Consider the following 24,541-nt stretch of genomic DNA (forward strand, 5'->3'; position numbering starts at 1 on the left):
TACGTGGACATGGATGCTGCTGGGAAGGCCCCTCCCGTCTCAGCACAGGTATGTCTCCACCTCCTCTTCATCCATCTGGTTTTTTACTACAGCTGTGCTTGTTGATCAACATCATGTACCTGACCAAAAACAGAAACTGTCTTGCTCAAATTGGTTCTAGCTCCAGCAGCATGTTTCAGAAAAAAATCAGATCATATAGTCTAATTCATCAATTCCACCATTCCTTCTAAGTTAACTGACAAATTATAGACAAACTACTCTACAAAAACTGAGAAGACTGAAAACTAGTACATCCATACTATGACCTTACTACTAAATAGAATGCCATGTATATTGATGCCAGCACTTGCTAAGATACTAGGAGCATACCTCAGAACCTTGGCTAAACTGTTCGAAAGAAGAACCTGCAACGTAGGAGTACCTGACACTGAAGACAATCAACTTCCTTTCCAACCCAAGAGGAGAGTCTTGTCATTCTTGAGCTTGATGTCGTTGTGCATCCAGTGGCCATGCATGGAGTCGTACTTGAGCTTGATGTGGCTGTGCATCCCGTGGTCATTTGTTAGCTGACGATCCGCAAAACGAACGGAGACAAAAACCTGATGCATTTTCCGGAGCAAAAAAGATATAGTTAGTTTGGACTGTACCTACCACACATGTACTGATGGCCACCAGTACTAAAACCATCACCTGCACCACCAATACCAAAAAACCACCGCCCCCGCAACACCAGCATCGAAAACCACTGCCAGCACCACAAAAAGACCGAAACCAACGCCAGCACCACCAGTACCCCCCACCGCCACCACCAGCACGAGGAGCGTCACCCACTGGCCATTCCTCCTGCAAGAATAACAATATTATAGCAGACAGTATAAATCACAGCAAAAGACTAATGTTCCAACAAAAACAGAAGCTAACAAGACTAAGCTTTGGAGAATCAGTTGAGAAACAAAAACTAGTGAATGACCTGTCACGTCGCGCCGCAAGGTCAAACAACGGCTACTAGCTAGACTAGGAGCAAGGCACTGGGACTTATTCAAAGTTATCTTCTTATATGCCTGGGAGTACTCCTTCTGCCACTGCAAAGAATAAAGTAGTTAGAATAAAGTAGCAAGAATGATGAAATAAGACTGAATACTGAAGAAAGGGACTGAGCAAGAATGATGAAATAAAAGGCAGTGGATACTAGTATGACCTACTTTGCTTGGTAGAACACGGATGCAACTAGGAAGAAGGCAACTGACAAAACAGAGAATAGGGCTTGCGGGAGCGGAAGACACATACCAGACTTTCCCCCGCTTGCCTTCTTACAGCCTAGTACCCGCAGGATCAGCCTGTGATGGCTTGTTTCCTATGATCAGAAAAGTGTGAAAATGAAGAATGAGAAACGAAATCAACAAACCAAAAAACCAGGGGAGAAGCATTTCCTAAGATCTCTGGCTTCATTTATCGCAACTTGCAACCAAAAAAATCTAAAAATGAGTTAGAAAATGCATGTCCATCTTATACGATTTCAGCGAGGAAAAAATTTAGAAAAACTTAGCAAGCAAAAGACTTGATATCCCATTTATGATACATAAGGCCTAACATGGGGTGAAAAAATATTCAACTGACTGTGCAGCAGTGAGAAACTACCATGTGTGCTTGTGTCCGTAGCCATCAATGTCTTGCATGAGTGCATACAAGGCCTCACAGGCAGAGCCGATGATGTAGCAGATAGATGGTCCGTAAAAAGTATGAAGTGGTGTAAATACAACTTCTAAGAATGTGCAAACCTGGAGCACATATATGAAGTGATGTACCAACAAGCAAATACAACTTCTAAGAATGTGCAAACCTGGAGCACATATATGAAGTGGTGTAGCTTGAAACTGAAGACTAAGGTAACAAGCAAATCACACACAATGAATGAGATTAACAAGACAATGAAGACTAAAACTAAGAAGCTGAGAGCACCGAGTGAATAAAACTGAAACTGAGAACACCGAGAGAATAACTCAAGTAGAGACACTGAAGAATCTGAGACAGAGAAAAACTGAAGAAAGCTTAGCTAATGAGTGAATGAATTACTGAAGAAAGATTGGAAGACTGAGCTAAATAATTTAAGACTGATAGCAAGTCAAGAAATGAGTGACGGAGGTGACAAATCAAGAATGAAGAAATACTGAGCTAGAAATGACAGATAAAACTTAGCTAAACAATGAAAGACTAAAAAACTGAAGCAAAGGACCGAGAGAATTTGACGAGAATTAAAACTTATGAATGAAGAAAGACTGAGAGAAAAAACTGAAGTAATCTGAGACAGACAAACTAACGAAATCTGAAACAGATATAAACTGAAGTAAAGACTGAGCTTTAACTGAGTGACTGAAGAAAATACTGAAGAAAGAAGAAATACTGAATACTGATGATAAACTGAAGAAATACTGAAAACTGATGAATGATGAAATAACACTGAATACTGAAGAAAGATACAAGGATGGAGACGTTCGTGCCCACCACGTCTCTGGCGGTGACGAGCAGCTACGCGCGCCGGCGAATCTCTGGTCGCGAGCGCGTCCCTGCCTCTACTACCAAGTTTGTCCGGTAAAAGGAGCGGCCAGGGTCTGGCCATCTGGGTGAGCACCAGAGGAGCTAACCGTTCCTTGCAGGCCAAGCAGCAGTAGCATATCCTGGCGACGATGAAGAGCAGGTATGTGTCTACAGCTAAGCCTTTTTCTCTTTCTCTGATTCGTTTCTAGATTAACTTTTTGAGCCGTGTCAATGCTCATGTACAGATCCCTGGGACTAATATGGACGTACTTTTGATTTAAAAATGAGATGTAACATATTCAGTATTTGGATATAACCGCGAATTTAAGTCTGACTGTGAGTACTTGGATTATCTATGTTACAAAAGTATAGTCTGAGCACTTGGATTTTTTTTTCACCTGTTCAACGTTGAATTTCAGTACCCTGAATTAATGTAACAAAGAATTCTTTCAATATCAGGGGCAAGATATAGGTACTGTACCCAACTTTTTCTCATGATATTTTACATTATTGCTTTTGACCCATGGCGTAAAATCTGTCTTGATAAATGTCTGGTTAAGTGCGCAGGTGGTGTTGGTTCCTCTATTTTTTTTCATCTTATTACGATGATGTCGTTTCCCCTCTGTTGACCTATTGCCAAACTATACCATACATTAGTTTGAATGAAGGTTTTGCAAAAAAATGTTATCTGTTTTAGTTTTCCCAGGTGTGTATTCAGTGCACTTGCAGTTGGGGTTGAGCCAAACTAATCTTAGATCAGTTCTGCATCAATTCTTATATTGTCCCCAAAATTATGGAACTATATATGTTTTATCATAGGTTTACTTATCAGTGTTGCAGATATTTTTGGTAATATGGAGCTCAAGGAAGGTGTCAAATCTCACGTACTGGCTACTCATATCGCACCATTGACATGCTTAGAAGGAAGACCATTGCACCTCTCAAAGGAAACAGAACTAGGTATATATGGCCATATTTTCAGAATTGTTTGGTGTATATACTGTATGAGTGAATGGAAGCAAATTCTAGAAAGAGCTAGCTTTAAGACGTGATAAACCTACAAAAATTGAGTGGCCATATTTTCAGAATTGTTTGGTGTATATACTGTATGAGTGAATGGAAGCAAATTCTAGGAAGAGCTAGCTTTAAGACATGATAAACCTACAAAAATTGAGTTTTTTCGAGTTGTTGCTTGATTTAAGCCTTTACCTAATCACTTGAAGAATGTTATTGAAGAGAATATTACAGACCTTTGCATGGTATGCTCATCTTCGGTGACTATGGCGGTCTGAACGGAACCTGCGCCCCGTAGATGGTGCTTCTTGATGTTAGCTGCAATCGGCATCCTTCTATGTTTCCTAGCGCTCCCTCATTTTGGCATGTGTGGTTGTGTCTCATGTCTTCTGCGAAATTCGATTCCAAATAGATTTAATGGTTTCCTAGAGGTGATTATTGAAAATTTTGTTACTAGATTGACTTAATTTACCAAATTTACCAGCCCACCCTGATAAATTTTAAGTGCTTTTGGATTGGGTTATGCAGCAAACTTGCGGAAGAAATGCGAGTTCAGTTGAAGTGCTATAGCTATTAAATAAACATAAATTATTAATTTATGTTGTCTATTAAGTGTTAGCATGATGCCCTTCTAGCGTTGACAGTTAGTCTTGTGATATTTGGCTATGCCATGCACAAGACCAACACCTCTGCAAAGGACTACTGTAGAATCTTATCTGTAGTTCCGAAAAACTTCGTACATCATTCTCCGTTAATTGCCCTCAACACATTATTTTAACCTTTGTTTGCTTGATTCAGATATACTGTAGTGAGGATATAATAAACATGTGTGTAATAAGGGAAAATGTGAGGTCAAGAAGAACATGGATCTCTCTAATTCAGACCTTCCAGTGATGGTTCAACATATATATCCCTCTGCAAGAATTTCTATGATCCTGCCACTAGAGCAGGTTAGTTAGCTGACGTACCATTTTAATTTAGTTACTGCTATATTTGATGGTAAAGTGAATGTATGTTGCATGCCTGAAAAAGTTGCCTTCAAGTACGAAGCTCATGGTTGTTATACTAAAGGAAACTGATGCTTTGAAAAAGAACAAGGAAAAGCATATGTGTGAAAATGATGAAGTTGATCATAGCAAGTGGACAGAGGTGCCCAGAGCTAACCTTATAGCAACCATTCATGTTATTTGCTAGTCGAGGAGGGTTCGCCGGGGTGGCAGCAAACTGATATGCACTTTCTTCGGTAATATTGATTAACATGAACATTGGTCCTCAAATTAATATTTTATTTTCTCATTGTTAAATTCTGTAGGTGTATCATTGCAAAATGAGCATTTGAGTATGAGGAACATCCCAGAAAATCCATGGCAAGATCAACTCTCGGTTTGGAATCTTAGAAGCTCAGATTTTTAGTGTTGCACGGTTCAGGAAAGGGCTTTCATTTGGGTTGCTGCTTTGACTCTTTCTAGCTTGCTAGGACTAATGCATGTGTTTGCTAGCCATGAATTGAAAATAAAATTACCTATTTGTAAATAATATGCGACTGCCAAAAGCACTGTTGGTGGGGCACCTTTCCATGCAATAATTGTTAGAGATATAATTGGGGATTTGCCAGAAGTGAAAAATGGTTCATGTAAACTCATACTTGAGGTAACTCTTACTCCAACGTCATTATGTTTTTCTTTCCTTTTTGCTCTTGATCCCCATGTTAAGTCATTTCCCTCCTTTTGATAGATAATTGGAGTCGCAACTGTCTCTTGCCTCCAGAAGAAGATAAGAGGTAGTATGATTGCATTGAGTGATCACATGTCAAAGCAGATGACCAAGGTAAACCATCTCAGATATGGAAATGCATTCCAACGTGACCTAGCCGTGACTGGCATGACCAACCAGATGAGAAGATAATGTTACCGTCTTCTACTTTACAGTTGCATTTGTTTTGTTTCTGTCAATCTCAGTCTACGCCTTCCTTTTGTCCATGAGATTTTAATTCTCGAAACCTGTGTGTAAGTTGAGCTCTCGAAAAATGGTGGACATGATTCAAAGGCACAACCAGTGGAAAGGGCTCTTTGGGAGGCTGGTTTCTTAGGGAAATTCGAGGCAGGGTTGTCACAGTCCGCGCATAGTCTCATGTAAGCTAAGATGTTGTAGGTCCATCCCTATCTGCATACAAATACCCTACACATCTTCAAGGTACTGCAGAGGATGGTAGAAAATTTGTTTTGATCTTATCCATATGTGCAGGGATTTCCAAACAGCTACCAGTTTGTCGGGCCATCCAGAGCAAGCACAAGCAGTTTGGCAATGTCGTGCCTCCCCCTATTGCCTTTGCACTTGGGAGGATGTTGAAGGAAGCCATTGACGCGGAGCGCTAAATGCATACATGTGTCCAACAGAAACATCTGTAGCGACCCGTTTGGTTGCTCGGATGAACCTTCAAAAGCATGATGATTTTTTTATCTGTATCAAGGCTGGTTTGTGCACACCAAGACCAATCAGTTGGCATTGATTAGATGGTTAAACTGAATACTAATTTTCTGACAGTTGAGATGGTTCCAAATGGAGTACATAGAAACTAGCAGTTGCAGTTGCTGATTGTGTTGTCTCCAGGCCAAGGCAAGTAGGGAAGCGCCTCATATGAACAACTTCTTCATTGACATTCTTGAAGTGCACGGTATGTGCTGCTGGCGTTCACCTTCAATGAGTGGTTCTGTGATAACTCTTGCAGTTTTCTGTCATAGAGCTTATGCAATTATCTGTACAACATTTTTTCATATCTCGTGCATGAAGGTCTATCACGAATGACCTACTGTTGTATCAACTCTTTATCGAAAAAAAACTGTTGTATCAACTAGCAGTTTTTTAGTTGTTACAGCAACATCTGACAATCATAATGACATTGTAATGGGCAGCTGAGTATTGCTCCTTGAAAGGTTGGTTACATACCTAGAGTAAGGATTGTGTAGGCTCTTTTTAAGTGGTGTGCCATCATTGTTGTTAATGATATCATAAGTTTAGTCCATATGTATTTCATGAAAGGACGAGATATCGCCTAGAGGGGGGTGAATAGGCGTTTTAAAAACTCTTGCGGATTTGGCTTGTAAGAATGCGGAATTAAACTAACGTTTAGTTTACAAGCACAACTCCTAAATATGCTAGGCTCAACTAAGTGCAACAATAACAAGTAGAGCTAAGAAAGATAGGCACAAGATATATGAAGCACAAGTGATAGCAAGATATATGTACTTCAAGCACGATGGCTATCACAAGGAAAGTAAGCTCGGGTATAGAAATAATCGAGGCACGCGGAGACGAGGATGTATACCCGTGTTCCCTTCCTTTGCAAGAAGGTACGTCACGTTTGGAGGAGTGGAGGTCCCACGAAGGATTCCCCAACGCCACGAAGGCTCACCCTATTCTCCGAGCCACACCCACGAAGGATAATGGCCCTTTCCTTATGGTTAGTTTTTCCTCCACTCCGGAGATGGCAAGCTCCACAACCACTTCACAAGCTCCACGAAGGAGAAGCCCGGGCCTCTTCACAATCTTCTTTGAAGAGATCACCGGAGCACCAACCGCCAAGCCAACTAGGAGGTCTCCCTCCAAGAGTAACAAGCTCATGGTCTCTCACTCGAACTAATCGTGGTGGAGAGCTCAACACTATGCAATGATGCAAAGCAAGAACACTAGAGGTGTTCAAATCCTTCACACTCAAATCCCATCAAAGAAAAAAAATGCTAGGATGAGATTAGAGAGGAAGAACAAAGAGGAAATCAACAGATGACTCCAAGATCTAGATCTAAAGAGTTCCCCTCACTTAGAGGAGAGATGGATTGGTGGGGATTGTAGATCTAGATCTCCTCTCTTAGATCCCTCAAGAATGAGCAAGAATCATGGGGAGAATCAAGAGATAGGGCAAGTTCTTCAAAGTCAACAATGGAGGAGAGAGAGTGGAAGAACTTATTCAGCCCAAGGTGGAAGAAGGCCTATTTATAGTCTAGGGAGAAATATAACCGTTGGGTGAGTTTCAGCTTAGCACACTCGAGGAGACCGGTCAGACCGGGCCATGGGCCGGACCCGGCCGGTCCTAACCGGACCACAGACCGGACCAGCACCGGGAGAAGCTGGAAAACTTACTGGATAGTGCCCGGTTGGCACCAGTCCAGGGGCCGGTTTGAACCGTGCCATCCGGTGGGATGGCCGGTCACGCCGGGCGAGAAACCGGGCCAGCATGAGAACATGTTATACAAAAACTGTGATAACTTTTGTGTCCGGACCCCGATTGACATGAAATCAATTTTGTTGGAAATATGGAGACTCCTCACAGGATATTTTTAGATGTTTTTAGAGAGGGAGTCTCCCACCGTTAAGAAACGGTGAAGACGTCCAAACTCGAAAACGCAATAGAGGATGCATGCGGATTCTGTTTTCGATGAACTTGGGCTTGTTGTAAAGCTAGCAACAAGAGTAAGAACCTCTCACAGAGAAACACCAAGAAGCAATAGGGATATGCAAAGTATGCAAATGATTGAGCTCCCTAAGACGATGTGATCAAGTTACCCAACCGAAAGCCCCTCTTGATAGTGCGGCTATCTATCCTATAATCCGGTCTCCCAACAACCACCTTGAGACCGGTAAAAGGAAAACCTAGCAAGGCCATACCTTTGCCTTGCGCATCCCGCTTGATCTTGATGATAGCTCTTCAAGCTCCACTCAAGCCGGAATGCCTCACTTGATCACTGTTGCTTCGTGAAGACTCTCAATTGCTCCCCCATACACCATGATGGGAAAGCTCCATTGATGCACATCTTCACATGTCCATTATCACCAAATGGACGGCAAGCTTCAAGCATATGATCATCTTGAGATGCTCAACTTGAACTTTCCCAACTCAACCTTGATGACGATCACCACTTGACGTCATCCTCTCATGGGATATATGAGATCTCACTTTTGATGCATGCCCATGGAAAGATACCTAACCCACATAGACAACACAAGGGAACATATATGATGGGTTCGTTCATGAAGCATAATTGACAAGGCTTACCATACCACGTGACTTCACGTGGCATATTCTTCATGCTTCATGTGTTGACCAAACTTGAATCTATTCTCCACTCTTTGTATTGGTCAACCTTGTATCTTCTAATGCTCTATCATACTATCTTGAGGTGTATAAAGAATTCTTCACTTGGAATCAAGCTCTCAAGATCTTGATCATTCATTGCTTATCACATAAGATAGAGCATGGCTAATATTGAGTTCCACATAAGAACTCTATCTTCATTTCTTATTCTTGATCATATCACATATATATCTTCAAATCGATGATCTTGATGCCAATACACAAGGTATATCTTTATCTTCATGGCATCCATACTTGAATCCAACAATGGAATACAAGTAGTACCTATGGAATATTCCTTCATATAAACTCAATGAAAACATTACTCCATAGGGGTTGTCGTTAATTACCAAAACCACACATAGGGGCAATGTACCCTTACATTTCATCACATCACAACATAACATATATGTCCCATATTGTCACTGCAATTTAGACAGTACAAGTTTTATGTGTGTCTATCATCTACAAATTCTGAATGTGGAGAAATATATTTGGTCCCACACTTTGGGATATAGCTTACTTTCCTTTGCAGTAATAATTGGCTTACTTCATGGACGTGGCGTTTCGGCTCATATGACCAGATGATCATATTATCTCCACCGTCCAGTATTGTGTGGGGATCTGTTATGTCAGGTTTTGTCAGGCGAGGTCGTCACTTTGAAAATGAGCTATACCAGTAAAGGGGGCGCACTGTTCGTCAGTACGTAGACCAATAAATGATGTGGGTGAGCTCCTCCGTCCATGAGGTAACGACGATTTTCTTGAGCCGGTGGAGCAGGAAATTGGAAGAAAATCTGGACTGCCGGTCCAAGATTTCGTCTTGCGTTTAGTTTCTACTTAGAGTGGCTGTAAGGTGTTAAGAACGAGTGAGCAGCTAGCAAAATTTTGGCGACCGCGTCGGCGGAGCAGCGTGGCCGCCTACTACTGGAGGTTGGAGCCATGGATTTCCCTACGAATCCGGTAGAAAGGTTAGCAGATCTTGCGCCTAACATCTCGTGTGATTTTCCTAGGGGTTATTAGGAAATCTTAATCGTGATTTTGATTGAGGAAACTTCTCCTCGACCTGTCTAGGTTCGAGTTCGGTGACTCGACCGTTATGTAGTCCTTATTGAGGCGGAAGGAACAGAGTGGCGTGGCTGCTGTGGTGGAGGGGAAAGGCGGCTCTGCCAGGTGCTGACTCGCCGCCGCGACCTGTGATGTATCTGGGATGCATTTTCCGCTATATCCAGTAGAAAGGTATGAGATTTCTTCGATTTATTTGCTCATTGTTCTTTGCACTTCCATATCGGCCGTGATTTTCATTGGTGGTAACCCGGTCTCCATCAAAACCAGGCTCGATTTTGTTGAATCAAGCAGGTGTTCCGGTAGGTGTTGTTTGGTGTCAGATTCAGAATAATGCCAGTGGCAGGTCCAAAGCAGGCCGACCTGAGATGATAAAAATGTTTTTATGCAATGAAATTTGACATGGTAAACCAGTAAGGTATAGCACTCGTCCAATGTCACAACCGGCAATGATCCGTTCGCGGCCTAAAACCTCTGGCCATGGCAGCATCGAAGCAAAAATTACATCTGAGCTGTCATGATTTTTTTTTTGAATAAGCTTTAGTCTCCAAAAATACAAAGTGCCGGTACATTCAAAAGGTAAGTCTAATTTTGGTCATAAACCAACTATTCCGAATGATCTGATGTAGACACTGTACAAAGCTTGCTTGGCCACTGCAATTTATTATGTAATCCAACATTAGAGAGTATGATGATGGAAAATGGCCGCATTGTGTTCATGGTTGGGCGTCCTTGAAAATCCCCTGTATGCACTTTTGCTGGGAGCGAGCTGCGAGCACAGTCCAGAGGGCATTATTAGGCAGAGGGCATTATTTGGCGGTGGTGATTCTCGTGTAGTTTCATGGCCTCGTGTAGTACATCGTGCCTTGTCTTGCTGAAGTTCTTCTGGAGACCAAAGGGTGAATCTAAGGTCATTGAGATAAGCTTGGAATCTAAAGAATATACCTTTCATTATTGGTGGTCACCTTTGTGATGGGAGATTTTAGGTGTTCGCCCTTGCAGAACCTTCATAAGTGCAGAATACATAGTCTGGACTCGTCCCTGGTAGTTGATCAGGATGGTCAAGGAAATGCAAATAAATAAGTACAGTACTAATATGCCAGGGGGTGAAAAAGTGGATAACCTTGTGCACTTTATATCAATGATCTTTGGGTCGATCATTCCCCATCTTGCTATACAAGGCGAGGGCAGTGCTGCATGTTAATCCTTCAATAGAAGAGCATGCAAGCAAGGTCTACACTCGTGCTATGTTCGAACAATTTGGCCACAATTTGTTCATGGCCGGATCATATCGGATTGAAGAGGTTGAGAAAGGGAACTATATTTGGCAAAACATAGTAAACCACAGAAAAGAGAGAAGTGGAGCAGGGTTGTTTTTCAGGTGAAGTTGGTGGACGATGGTGAATTCTTTGAGTGTGAATGTTGCCTAGCACATGGGGATTGTTTGATGCCATGCTATTAAGGTCAGTGACTATGTTAGCGGATTGTACTTTCTCCGAATTATTATGGCAACTTAAAAGGGAAGAGCTGAATTTGTGTCATATAGGACTGAAGTACTGTTTTTTGTATTCAGGTTATGGACTACCTAGGAATTGATGAAATACCTAAAAGGCACGTACCGAAGAGATGGACTAGAGATGCTAGGGATGTTTTGCTGGAGCACCTACAGGTTTACCAGAACGATCATGCCTCAACCAGGTCATTCATGTACCGTCATTCTTCATTGTACAAGAAAGCACTTGAAGCTTGTCAGGCTGGGCAATGCCACTGTCGATGCGCATATGAGAACTTGACAGCCTCTTTGACAGTAATCTTGTGGAGCTGCCAATTGAGAAGGGAGGCAATGTGGAGAAAACGGGAAACAGGCTCGATGGCTTGGAGCACCAATGTGGACTTGTGGAGCTGGGAGACCAACAACAAGCAGGGACAAGGCGTTCTACGAGGCCACCGGATACACGCTTCTACACAATATGCAGGTGTGATGGACACAAGAGAACGACATGTCCGCGGCCTGGCGACGCTCCGAAACAGCCTTGGAAGGTTCCAAAATGCACAAACTGTGGGTTTGCTGGACATCGGAAGACAACTTGCACGAAGCAAGCTACAGTGATAATGGCATGATGATTTTGTAACTTCAGTTCTGTCAACAATTGTTGTCCACCTAGTGACTGTATAAGTTTCTGGAGCTCAGTACTGGTATCAAAATAATATCACTATTGTACATGTTCCAGTAGACATTATTTACTTTGCAAGATGTATGTTGTTTCCCAATTTGCTAAGATCATTTAACTATTTCCTGTGTTGTTTAAAACTGTAAACCAAGAATATGTGTTGGGCCTTTTTTTCCCGCAAAAAAGTGATGCACACTGAAATCTGTGGAGGTCCCGGCCTATCTAACTTTAGAAACTGCAGCTGCTGATGTATATCTCTACCACATCGTTGTGGTTAGCCAAGCTGCTGGACTAGATGTACAGTGCCTTTTTTTGAATTTGAAATCAATTCCAGCTATCTGGGTAGGGTTTCGCCCTAGGGGAAATCTTGGAAGAGCTACAAGAAAGAAGAAGATTGGGTGTGGGGAAGCGAGGACGGGAGTCATTTAATGGGGTTGGGTGCCGGTACATGATTTGGTACAAGAAATTGTGATGCCGTCATGTGCAATTATAGCTCTAACGTGTGACTGGTACAAGTTCGTGACTGAAGCTGTGGGACCAAACACTGTCCAAAATTCCTTGTACAATGGCATACCTGACAAAATACATGCCAGCAGCAGAGATCCCGAGGGCACTTGACGGTTTGGATAGTATGATCATCTGGAGGTATGAGCCGAAACAGATTTCCGTTACTTCATACCATGGCATTACTGGCAACGGCAAGAGTTGTCATGTGCAGGCTATGCTGCCATGCCGTCGTGAAAGATATGTTGGTACTAATTGCATTTGTATGATTGTGACAAATGCCACTCTGTGAAATCTTTTGTGTAGCCGCTTTACCAAACTGAATATCCCCATCGACGCACAACAATACCAGTTTTATGAAGAATGTAGTACTCCCTCCGACCAATATTGGTTGACTCCATTTTATCTAGATACGCTTGGTTGACTCTATTTTATTTAGATACGCATGTATTTAGTCTAAAACTTTAACTATATACATACGAACCTAGACAAAGTTGAATCAACTAATATGGATCGGAGGTTGTATTAAAATTTGCTTTCCCTCAACGATCTACCAGGCTGAGAACAATTCTCGAATAAATCACAACAGTCTCAATCAACACACATAATCAACACTGTAAAATTAGGATGATTCTCATACCACCCACACTTTTGCCATAAGCTCAAGAACCACCATATCAATCTATCTTGAAACTACAAATAAATTGGCAAGTCAAACCATTTCTTTTAGACAATGCATAATACAATGGTACCAAAGAGAAAATTTTGTTAACCACAAACCTTAGCTTATATCGAATACGGTTCACAGACTGAACTTAAAGTACAAAAATACATCACGCTTACGTACCATCACACTAAATTACTTCCCAGCACGCCGCGCCACGGCTTCCTAGTACATTACATGAGGCAGAAGATTACATAGGATGTAGGCTGCAGTGCTCATGAGTTCCATCGTGATCAAGTTGATCACATAATACGATTGCTATAGTGCAAACAGACCAGAACACTATTATATTACAACATGCACTTGCAGATCACACCACTAACAAATTGGGATGAGTACGGAATGCTATCCTAGGATCTAAGAAAATGGGATCACTGAACAACATTGAAAAACATTGCATGCCCAAATTCCCAATTTTGCTGCAATTCGATTCAATCTTCCACACATAAGATGCAGATATGGCATTACAGTAGTGCTACATTTTACCCCTGACAAAGCCACTGAACTGAGATTAAACTTGGATTGTTAGCAGCAGATTAGTCTGACCGAACTGAACTGAAATTATAGGAGGTTGGAACTTGGATGAACTTGAGAGCATAGAAAGATTAAAGAACTGATGCGAGCTGGCTTCGATCGCCAACGCAATGGGATTCCATCCCCTTTCTACTGCTTGATTCTCGATCAGGTGTGACGAAAACAAGCTTGTTAATCTGATGGATAGGGCCCTTCCTGCAGTGAGATGAACACAATGAATTGGACAGCTGTATCCATGCAATGGGATCACAATGCCGGTAGCAGGAAAGGCAGTACATAGTGTAAGAACAAACCTCAAAGATGTATGCGTCTTCGGCGGCCATTTCGGTGGTTTGGGCGACCTCCTTGTGGTCGAGGAAGGTGGAGATGACGGCGACGGCGAAGTCGATGTGCTTGTGGCAAGGCTGGCAAGGGAGCACGCACGGTGGAGGTAGCTGAGCGCCTGGTGCGGGTCCTTGCTGCTGGCCACCCGAGGGGGCTTCCTAGGAAACATACTCGTAATTATCTCTCATAGAGACAAGATTACATACATTACATGAGGCAGAAGATTACATGTCATGTTGGAAAAAGGGACAGCATACCATCCCTGATGCTCCCAGGTAAGTAACCAGCTTGTAGGCTGCAGTGTTCATGAGTTCCACGGTGATCATTTGATCACAGAATATGATTGCTATGCTGCAATCAGACCACGGTGATCAGTGTTCATGAGTTCCAAAGTTTATGTTTTTTTTGTATCCACAAAATCTTCAAAATTTAACCTAAGCTGGACTGCTATTTATGCTATTTACAAGTTAATGAGACACACTGCAATGTTCAAGAAATAGAAGTGGAGTGGTTAAAGGATATCTGACCAAATCTATATTCATCTTTGACCACACAACAAATGTTTCTCAAGTCCTAGAAAAGGTTACCAAGATTGCACACATTACATGAGGCATATATTACATGGCATATGTAGGCTGCAGTGTTCATGAGTTCCATGGTGATCAAGTTGATCACAGAATATGATTGCTATGATGCAAACAGACCAGAACTCTGTTATATTACAGCATGCAGTTGCAGATCACACGGTTAACAAACTGGGATGCGCGCACTAGTACGGATTGCTATCTTAGGATCAAGAAAAGGCATCACTGAACAAGATTAAAAAAACATACTAGCATGCCCATAATCCCCAATTTTGCTGCAATTCGATTCGATCTTCCACAGAAAAGATGCAGATTTGGCATTACAATATTGCACTAGCACTACATTTGATCCCTGATGAAGCCACTGGACTGAAATTAAACTTGGATTGTTAGCAGCAGATTAGTCTGACCGAACTGAACTGAAATTATAGGAGGTTGGAACTTTTTTTTTTGCGGGGGATAGGAGGTTGGAACTTGGATGAACTTGAGAGCACAGAAAGATTAAACGACTGAAAATGAGACTCTGATCAAAGACTACTCATTCAAGGAAGTGTATGAGGCGATTTCACAGATGAAGCATAATAAAGCGCCAGGACCAGATGGTTTTCCAGCGGAATTTTATCAAACTTTTTGGGAAGTAATAAAATCGGATTTGATGGCACTTTTTATTTCATTCCAAAGAGGAGAACTACCGTTGCATCGGCTAAATTTTGGGGTTGTTACTCTGCTTCCAAAAAAGGATAATGCGACACAAATTCAACAGTACCGCCCTATTTGTCTACTTAATGTGATTTTTAAGATTTTTACTAAGGTTGCCACCATTCGTATTTCTGAGGTAGCTCATAATGTGATTAAACCTACTCAGACTGCGTTTATGCCGGGTAGACATATTCTGGAGGGAGTAGTTGTGCTTCATGAGTCTATACATGAATTACATAGAAAGAAACTAGATGGTGTTCTTTTTAAAATTGATTTTGAAAAGGCATATGACAAGGTAAAATGGCCCTTTTTACAACAAGTTTTGCGTATGAAGGGGTTTGATGAAATATGGTGTAATCGGATTAAACAGTATGTTCAAGGAGGGAGTGTGGGAATTAGGGTGAATGATGATATTGGTCACAATTTCCAGACTAGGAAAGGATTGAGACAGGGAGATCCTTTATCTCCAATTCTCTTTAATATTGTCGCGGATATGCTAGCCACTCTTATTGCTAGGGCTAAGGAAGCGGGACAAATAGGGGGGCTTTTATCTCATTTGGTTGATGGCGGCATTTCAATATTACAATATGCCGATGACACAATTTTATTTATGGAACATGACATTGCCAAAGCACTTAATATGAAGTTGATTTTATGTCTGTTTGAGCAACTCTCCGGATTAAAAATTAATTTTCATAAGAGTGAGATATTTTGTTTCGGTAAAGCAAAGGATACCGAAGATCAATATATGCAAATTTTTGGTTGTGAGGCAGGAGTTCTACCTTTTAAATATCTTGGTATTCCTATCCATCACCGAATTTTGAGAAATGCTGAATGGAATCCGGTTGAGAGTCGTTTTGCTTCAAAACTAGGATGCTGGCGGAGTAAAATGCTTTCTTATGGGGATAGATTGGTTCTCATTAATTCGGTCTTAACAAGTTTACCAATGTTCATGTTATCTTTCATGGAAATCCCAGTGGGGGTTAGGAAAAGATTAGACTTCTATAGATCCAATTTTTTCTGGCAATCGGATGAACAAAAGAAAAGATATAGACTATCTACATGGAACATGCTTTGTAGGCCGAAAGATCAGGGGGGCCTGGGTATTGAAGTTTTGGAATTAAAAAACAAGTGCTTACTTAGTAAATGGTTTTTCAAAATCCTTAATGAACAAGGTATGTGGCAAGAAATTTTACACAACAAGTATCTACATTCTAAAACTTTAGCGCAAGTTGAGGCTAAACCTACAGATTCACCTTTTTGGAAAGGTCTGATGAAAGTGAAATCTGATTTTTTTAGTAGAGGGTTTTTCAAGATTGGTGATGGCGGTTCGGTACGTTTTTGGGAAGATATCTGGCTAGGGGATGCCCCTTTGGCACAACAATACCCCTCTCTTTATAATATAGTTCAGCATAGAGATGTTTTGGTATCTACTGTGCTGGCTCAAACTCCATTAAATATTACTTTTAGGAGAGGCCTAAATGATCACAAATATACTGAGTGGTTGCATTTGTGTCAACGATTAATTACCATCAATCTTACCGATGAACCTGATAAGTTTTTATGGAAGCTTACAGATTCGGGATTGTTCACAGTTAAATCTATGTATCTGGATTATATGAATGGACATACTAGATTTCTACGCAAATATTTATGGAAACTGAAAATTCCTTTAAAGATTAAGATTTTCATGTGGTTTCTTAATAACAAGGTTTTACTTACCAAGGACAATTTGGCAAAACGTAGATGGACAGGGTCTCAAAAGTGTTGCTTCTGTGATGCAAATGAAACTGTTGAGCATTTGTTCCTTCTTTGTCCTTTTACTACTATCATTTGGAGGATGATCTACTTTGCTTATAACATTCCGCCACCAATGAGTATCAATAATATGTTTGGGAACTGGTTGTATGGAGTTCCGAAGAAAGATAAAAATAAAATTAGGATTGGTATTTCTGCTATATGCTGGACAGTATGGAATACTAGAAATGATATGATTTTTAATAATCCGAAGAATACTAACTTTTTGCAGGTTATTCATCGAGCTGTGCATTGGATACAGTTATGGGCTTTCCTGCTACCGGAGGATCAGCGCAAGGATATGGATATTGGCTGCAACAAGCTGCTGATGGTTACGCAGGATTTCTATTACCGAGTCTTGGGTGGCGACACAGTAATAGGATAGAGTATGGCTAGCCTATTTAGGTGTCGTTGTTTCCGTTGGTTGATTCATGTCGCAACCTTGTCGGATCCTTGAATGTAATTTCTCTTTTTTTATTTTTGTTCTCATACTCGATACTTCGTGATATTTAATAAAGGGCCGTGTGCATCAATTGATGCAGAGGCTGGAGCTATTGCTCCTTTATCTAAAAAAGAAAGATTAAACGACTGATGCGAGCTGGCTTCGATCGCCAATGCAGTGGGATTCTGTCCCCTTTCTATGGCTTGATTCTCGACCAGGTGTGACGAAAACAAGCTGGTTAATCTGATGGATAGGGTCCTTCCTGCAGTGAGGTGAACACAATGAATTGGACAGTCGTATTCATGCAATGGGATCACATTGCCGGTAGCAGTAAAGCCAGACCATAGTGTAAGAACGAACCTCAGAGATGTATGCGTCCTCGTCGGCCATTTCGGCGGTTTCGGCGACCTCCTTGGGGTCGAGGAAGGTGGAGATGACGGCGACGGCGAGGTCGATGTGCTTGACGGCGAGGTTCGCGAGGGAGCACGCGCGGTGGAGGTAGCTGAGCGCCTGTTCCGGGTCGTTGGTGCTGGCCAGCCGAGGGGGCTTCCAAGTGGGGGCGGCGGCGGGGGCGTCGGCCGGGTCCAGGTCCAGGCCACGGTTGAAGAGGCGGGGGCGGGTCCTGGGGATGCGCTCCTTCGTGGCGTCGTCGGCGTCCGCGGGGAGCATGTCGGCGAGGCGGGTTTTGAAGATGTGGCTGGTGGCGGCGGCAACCGTGTCGTCCGGGTAGCCGACCATGCAGCCGTCGGGCTTGCCGGTGCCGGAGGGCGGCCGTTCGCCGACGAGGAACTCGATGCAGCGCGGGACGTGGTGGCCCGAGGCCAGGTTGACGGCGTGGTAGGCGAGCTCGATGCGGGCGAAGGCCTCGGTCTGGGTGCCGGGCGGGCGGGCCGGGAGGCGGTGCGCGAAGAGCGCGGCGTAGAGCTGCTCGTCGGGGATGAAGGCGAAGGCGGGGTTGCAGAAGGAGATGTCGGCGTCGCTGTCGTAGGCGATCCGGAGGCACGACGTGAGGTAGCCGGCGCCGTGCTTGAGGCCCGTGGAGCAGACCTTGAAGAGGTCGGCGGCGAGCTCCTGGACCGCGGCCGCGTCGGCGTGCGGCTGCAGGCGGCGGCGGAGCTGCAGGAGGCGGTCGCGCTGGGCCCGGACGTTCTTGGCGGCGAACATGGCCGGCATGAGGATGCACTCGAGCGCCCTCTTGCCCACCTCTCCCTCCATGGCCGCCGCCTGGTCTCTCTGAGCTGAGTCGGGAAGGATGGGACGCGGAGTCGATGTGGTCTGCAGCATGGGCCCACCAGAACCGCTCGACTTGTGCATCCTTTTGACCGGCGTCATGCACAAGCGTTGAAGCGTGGCGTGCTCCGTCTGCTACCAGTCTACGGGTCTGTTTGTTTGGGCTGCAGCTTTTGAGAAGCAGCTGTAGCTGTTGAGCTGTGAAAAAGCAGCTGTGGGAAGCAGCTGTGAGAAGCAGAGATTTGATGTTTGGCAGGAGTGCTGTTAATGGCTGCTGTAGCTGTTATGAAGAATGAAATCTCTGAAATGCCCCTGAATAATGAAAAGTTGTATAAATACTAATTTGACACGAATTAACTAATTTTAACTGTTTTACGAGACTTATCCATATTAAATATAAACTGAAGACAGGGCAAAACGGCGCAAAAAATATCCAAATTAATTGTAAACCAAATATGTTTTTAACAAACTAACCGTTACAAACTTTGTATACTCAAATATAACTTTGTATACTCAAATATTCTTTTATGCACGATAAATATTTTGCCTTCACCGGATCGCATCTAAATCTAGTTAATGTAAATGCTCCCTTCGCACCCGGATATATGCTTTTATTGGAATAATTTTGAAAGTGTTTGATTATAATTTAGTTAATGTAAATGCTCCTTTCGCACCCGCCGGTACAGAACGAGGCATGGCGATGGTGAGTTGGTCAGCATGGAGGAGGAATCATGTTGGAGCAGATCTGGAAGAGGTGCAGTGGGGAAGATCCAGGGCTCCTGTCTCCGGCGGCGGACAGGGACGGACGCCGGCGGCGGACGTGGCCGGGAGCTAGCGGCGGGGGCTTCAGCTGCTCCTGTCGCCGGCGGCGGACGCTGGCGGATGGGGCCGGGAGCTGGCGGCGGACGGGGCCGGGAGCTGGCAGACGGTGCCGGGAGCTGGCGGCGGACGGGGCAAGGAGCTAGCGGCGGCAGCTCCAGCTGCTCCCGTCTCCTGCGGTCAACAGGATCGAGTTCGATCCGTGGTGCGCCCAGTCGATCTGGAACGGCAGGAGGCGGAAGAGGTTGGGAACGGAGCGGGGGAGGAAGTATTGCACGTCGGCGGCGGGTATCAGCGCGGCCGGCGACGGGGAACGACGGTGGCAGTGGGGAATTGCTAACCATAACCATGGCTACGGGAAGGGAAGGACCGGAGGAAGGGGAAAGGAACTGGGAGCGGGTCGGGCCTAACGAGGATTCCCGAAGTGGCAGTTTTTTCGTAAATGGTCCGAAGTATAGGGGGCATTTCCGTCCGCTGCAACTCGGGAAGCAGCAAAAGCTGGGGAAAGCACCCCTCGACTAGCTTTCGATTTTCCTCGCCCGCCCCGTTCATTTCCTGGCAGCGCTTGTCAACCACGCTTTTCCATTTCGTGTTGTTTGTTTGGGCTTCTGCTTTTTGGACCCAAAAGCAGAAGCAGAAGCCCAAACAAACACAGCCTACCACTGTCTGAGCTACCACCAGGTATACCTGGCCATGGGCAGCCCGGCCCGGCCCGGGCCTAGGTAGCCCGAAAACTGACTTTAACACTAAGGCCCGGCCCGCGGCCCGACGGCCTGGCGGGCTTGGTGGGTTTTTGGCCGGGTCGGGCCGGGCTTGGGCCGAATTTTTTTGCGTCGGGCCTACCTCGGGCCGGCCCGAGGCCCGGACCGGCCCGACACATGCCCAGGTATACCACCAGGACACAATTATCCCCTGTGCAATTCTATCATTTGAAAATAATAACACTCTTCTATCGATGATAATATCATTAATTTAGTATAAAATTATATAAAATCATTGCTATACTTGCGATGGATCGGAAAGTCAACGACCGCTTATTATAAATCAGAGAGTTTTTCAAAACTCAATGAATATTTGAAAAAAAAAACACCAGCAAGGTGTAAATATTTGTAATGAGGCGCTTGTAAAAATATAGTAATTACATGGATGTAATAAAGAGCCATTGCACACAGATGCTACTCAACCGGCACAATTGTGCTGACATTTTTGTGAACTTGTTTCTTCACTCAATGTGGACGTTTTTTTTAATCAATTACACCCTCTTAGAATACAAAAAACATGGCGATGGAAATTTTATTACCAATCACATGAAATGCAAATTTTGGGGAATTTTAAAAGTTCCCTGGTGAGCCCTTTTGTTACTGACGTCTAAAAAAATGCCTAGAAAGTACCCAGGCATTTTGTTTCAAAGTACGCAAACATTAGGATCTATGAAGAAACACTACGAACTAGACAACTTTGTCGACCAATTTACTAATTCACCTCCATATTAAGGGAATCCTCATAAATCTTAAGAGGTCAATAAATAATGGGCTAAAACTAATAAAAGGTCATTCGATACTCACATGCTAATTGGGCAGGATTTCGAGATGAAACCGGAGGCTTCGGGTCTTCTTTCGGGTAAATTTCATATTGTGGTGTGCACGAACTTGGTTGAGAGAACTCGGTGTTCAACGACCGGTCTTTTGTGCGATAATACTAGTGAACATAAATTTGAGTTCACTCAGATTTTAATGCTAGAACTTAGAGTATCACGGTCTACAGTTTCCTTAGGATGCCTAACATAAAACAATTAGATCACGTCAGTGAAAGGGCGGGTTCTCGGATGCAGAGATGGAGTCAAAAAAAACTAGCATGTATTGCTAAAGAGGTTCTTTCGAAATCAGTGGTTCAGTCTCTACTGACCTACTTAATGAGTTGTTTCAATCTTACCAATAGGTTGTGCCCTAAAGTCCTCATAGTCATGTCAAAGTTTTACTAGAGTGGAGCGGATCGTTTGATCGCAATTGAATGCATTGACAATGTTGGAAAATAGCTATCTCGGAGAATAGGGGAGGACTTCGTTGTTGTGACCTCCCCGTCCTTCAATGATGCCATATTAGGGAAACGAGCATGGCACCTCCTTGACCATCCTTGAAGCCTTTGTGTTTGTGCTATGAAAGGAAGCTTTTTATGACGCTTGATTTTCTATATGTGGGTGCCTAGCGTAATGCTTGGAAAACAAATTATGTGTGGTTGATATGTGCAAGCAAGAAGTCTTATTAAAATGGTTGGTGAATGTGCCTCAACAAACATTTGGGACGAACCAATGGATTGTCTCCTCCCTAACTCACAAACAAATTGGATGGTTCAATGATGCCAATATATCTTTGTCTCCAATCTAATCTAATTGAAAAGAATTATATATTCCATCTTTTAAGCATATAGACTACCCGTGAGTAACATAGGCATTCAAACTAATGTTCTTTGGAAACATCTCTAGAAGCTAAAGGTTATACGACAATGTTTTGGTGAAGGATGTTGAAAGGATCTAGGCCCGATCTCACTACTTCGACTCCCCACATATCATGGAGAACCCTGTTTGCAAATTGTGTGGCCACTCTAAAGAAATGGTACTTCATTTTCATGATTTTGTGGATTTTCAGTGTTGCATGTGCTTTATTCACATGATGCGACTTTACGTGTGTGTTTTGCTTTGAACACATGAGCTAGACGTTACGCCGATTCTTGGTTTATGCAACAAATGTTACATTCATGCTGCAAAAACAGAAAATTGTGTGCACTACAAGCCGTTGGCCTTCATGCATAATACCTCTTTAGGATTTGTTGCGATGAGTGGAAATTTACTACAGTAGTATTTCAAAATGATGTGATGTTTTTTGCGTGATTCAGAACACTAGAATGAAATGTTGGGCGATGTTGCAACTGTACACACAAAAGATGTAAAGGATATGTCTCTTAGGGACAAGACAAGATTGTATTCCCTACATAATGTCAGATAGAAGATGGTTAATAAAATAGCATGTGAAAAATACCAACTTTCACATCCTGACTGCCGCAGTTCGATCGGTTCATGCAGGTATTAAGACATGACACTATTATTACTCTTCATGAAAGCTAAGATAGCCACGGCCGTCCAGAAATTTAGCAGAGGGTTAGCCTGAGTCCTGACTGAACTGAAACTACAAGAAGGCTGGTCGAATGAACTAGAGAGAATAGATAGATTAAACGACTGATGACTGATGCGAGCTCTGGATCAACAATGCAAGACATCCCACCTCCACCCATCGTTTGGCAGCCTCGATCAGCCTGAATCCGATGGATAGGGTCACTTTCACTCCTGCAGTGAAGTGAACAGATCGACTGAATTGGATAATGAGATTGATGGATTCGTTCATGCATATACAGGGAGGAGTACATCCACCATGATCCATGGACAAAGGCAGTAGTGTTGGTACCTCAGGGATAAAGCAGAATTTTTCGGCCGTTTCGGCGTTGTCGGCGAGCTCCTCGGGGTCGAAGGAAGTGGAGAAGGCGGCGACGGCGAGGTCGATGTGCTTGCTGGCGAGGTAGACGAGGGAGCAGGCGCGGTGGAGGTAGGTGAGCGCGTGGTCCAGATCCACGCTGCTGGGCGCGGCCGCCTGAGGTGGGGCGGCGGGCGCTGTAGCCGGGTTGGGGAAGCCGTTGTTGGCGAGGTGTTCGTGGGCGGCGGCGAGCGGGTCGTCTGGGTAGCCGGGCACGCCGCGGAACAGCAAGGGACCGCCGGTGACGCTGGGCGGGCGGACGCCGAGGAGGAGCTCGATGCAGCGCGGGAGGTGGTGCTCCTCGGGCAGCTTGACGGCGTGGAGGGCGGCCTCGACGCGGGCGAAGGCCTGGGCCTGGGTGGTCGGGCGCGAGGGGAGGCGCTGCGCGAGCAGCACGCCGTAGAGCTGCTCGTCCGGGATGAGGGCCAGGGCGAAGTCGAGGTGGTAGAGGAAGGCGTGGTTTCCGTTCTCCATCGCAATGTCGAACAAGGACCTGAGGTAGCGGGAGGCGTACTCGAGGCCCCTGTAGTAGACCTTGAAGAGGCCGGCGGCGACCTCCTGGACCACGGCCGCGTCGTCGTCGTCGGCGTGGATCCGCTGCTGCAGGCGGCGCCGGAGCTGCAGGAGGTGGTCAAGCTGGACCCTGACGCTCTTCGCGGCGCACATGGCCTGTATGAGGATGGCCCGCAGCGCCTCCTTGTCCCTGCTCACCCCTCCAGCCATGGCCGCGCGCCGCCTGATCTCTCCGAGCTGAGTCAGGGTGTCGGGGGAGGAGCAGGAGAAGATAAAAACTTGGCCTTGGTGAGTTGTGAAGGAGGCGAGCAAAGAAAATCGTCGCGTGTTGGCTGCCTATTGGAGAAAGCGCCGAGCGTCAGGCGAATCCTGCTGCCTCTGCAGAAGATGGGGTTACTATACCTCCTTTTGACCAGAGTCTACTCCTCCATTCCATATTACACTTCGGTCTGATCAAAGTGAAGCGTTGTAATCTTTAATTGACTATATGTGTTACGTAACACATTAATAATACTTCATAATCAAATGATATGATAGTATATTAAGAATATCATTTTAATTTTTTAAATAATACTAATATAGTTTTACATATAATTAGTTAAATTTGGCAAAATTTAACTTTGACGAAACATTATATATATGTTGAGTAATACTCCTATAAAATGGAGAGTAGAACACATGCATCGCGTGCTCCCGCCACCGCCACTACAAGACAATTACCCTTGTGGCTTGTAGGTAAATTCCAAATTTGAAATCGTTAGTAGATTTCTACTTATGTTACTTTATCTCAAAAAAATACATATGTTAAAAAATTTCCCAAAAAATGCTGAAAGAATCTTAACTTGGTCAAAGTTAAGATTTTTTTTTGAGAAAAATAGTACAAACGCTGACACTCACATACACGCGCATGCACTCACCCATATGAATGCGCGCA

At 43.9% G+C, this 24,541-nt stretch overlaps 2 protein-coding genes and 1 long non-coding RNA gene across 4 annotated transcripts; 1 reads left to right on the top strand and 2 right to left on the bottom strand.

Moving 5' to 3' along the window:
- The first annotated feature begins 2,556 nt into the window (after window positions 1-2,556).
- LOC127340704 (uncharacterized) lies at window positions 2,557-6,136 on the top strand. 2 transcript variants are annotated; one of them, XR_007874739.2, is made up of 4 exons: window positions 2,557-2,695; window positions 3,368-3,495; window positions 4,348-5,199; window positions 5,284-6,136. It is a non-coding gene; the product is annotated as an uncharacterized lncRNA (long non-coding RNA). The 2 variants fall into 2 exon arrangements; XR_007874738.2 differs by lacking the exon at window positions 2,557-2,695 and having other exon boundaries at window positions 3,102-3,495.
- Window positions 6,137-17,485: 11,349 nt separating this feature from the next.
- LOC127339042 (uncharacterized) lies at window positions 17,486-18,807 on the bottom strand. Its single transcript, XM_051364945.2, has 2 exons — window positions 17,882-18,807; window positions 17,486-17,783 (listed from the first exon to the last, which is right to left on the bottom strand). The coding sequence occupies exons 1-2, from the start codon at window positions 18,803-18,805 to the stop codon at window positions 17,760-17,762; spliced, it is 948 nt and encodes a 315-aa protein (XP_051220905.1). The 5' UTR covers window positions 18,806-18,807; the 3' UTR covers window positions 17,486-17,759.
- Window positions 18,808-22,509: 3,702 nt separating this feature from the next.
- Window positions 22,510-23,935, bottom strand: LOC127340702 (uncharacterized). The gene is made up of 2 exons (XM_051366455.2): window positions 23,029-23,935; window positions 22,510-22,910 (listed from the first exon to the last, which is right to left on the bottom strand). Exons 1-2 carry the CDS (start codon window positions 23,815-23,817, stop codon window positions 22,905-22,907), a joined length of 795 nt encoding a protein of 264 aa, XP_051222415.1. The 5' UTR covers window positions 23,818-23,935; the 3' UTR covers window positions 22,510-22,904.
- Window positions 23,936-24,541: the final 606 nt, after the last annotated feature.

The sequence above is a fragment of the Lolium perenne genome, chromosome 3 (genome assembly GCF_019359855.2).
Source record: "Lolium perenne isolate Kyuss_39 chromosome 3, Kyuss_2.0, whole genome shotgun sequence".
NCBI classification, from domain to species: domain Eukaryota; kingdom Viridiplantae; phylum Streptophyta; class Magnoliopsida; order Poales; family Poaceae; genus Lolium; species Lolium perenne.

Excerpts from the sequence above, each read along its gene's own strand:
- LOC127339042 (XM_051364945.2), bottom strand. The coding sequence starts at position 18,805 with ATGCTGCAGACCACATCGACTCCGCGTCCCATCCTTCCCGACTCAGCT. Across the intron at positions 17,784-17,881 it reads AGGACGCATACATCTCTGAG|GAAGGACCCTATCCATCAGA; the intron begins GTTCGTTCTTAC and ends ACCTCACTGCAG.
- LOC127340702 (XM_051366455.2), bottom strand. The coding sequence starts at position 23,817 with ATGGCTGGAGGGGTGAGCAGGGACAAGGAGGCGCTGCGGGCCATCCTC.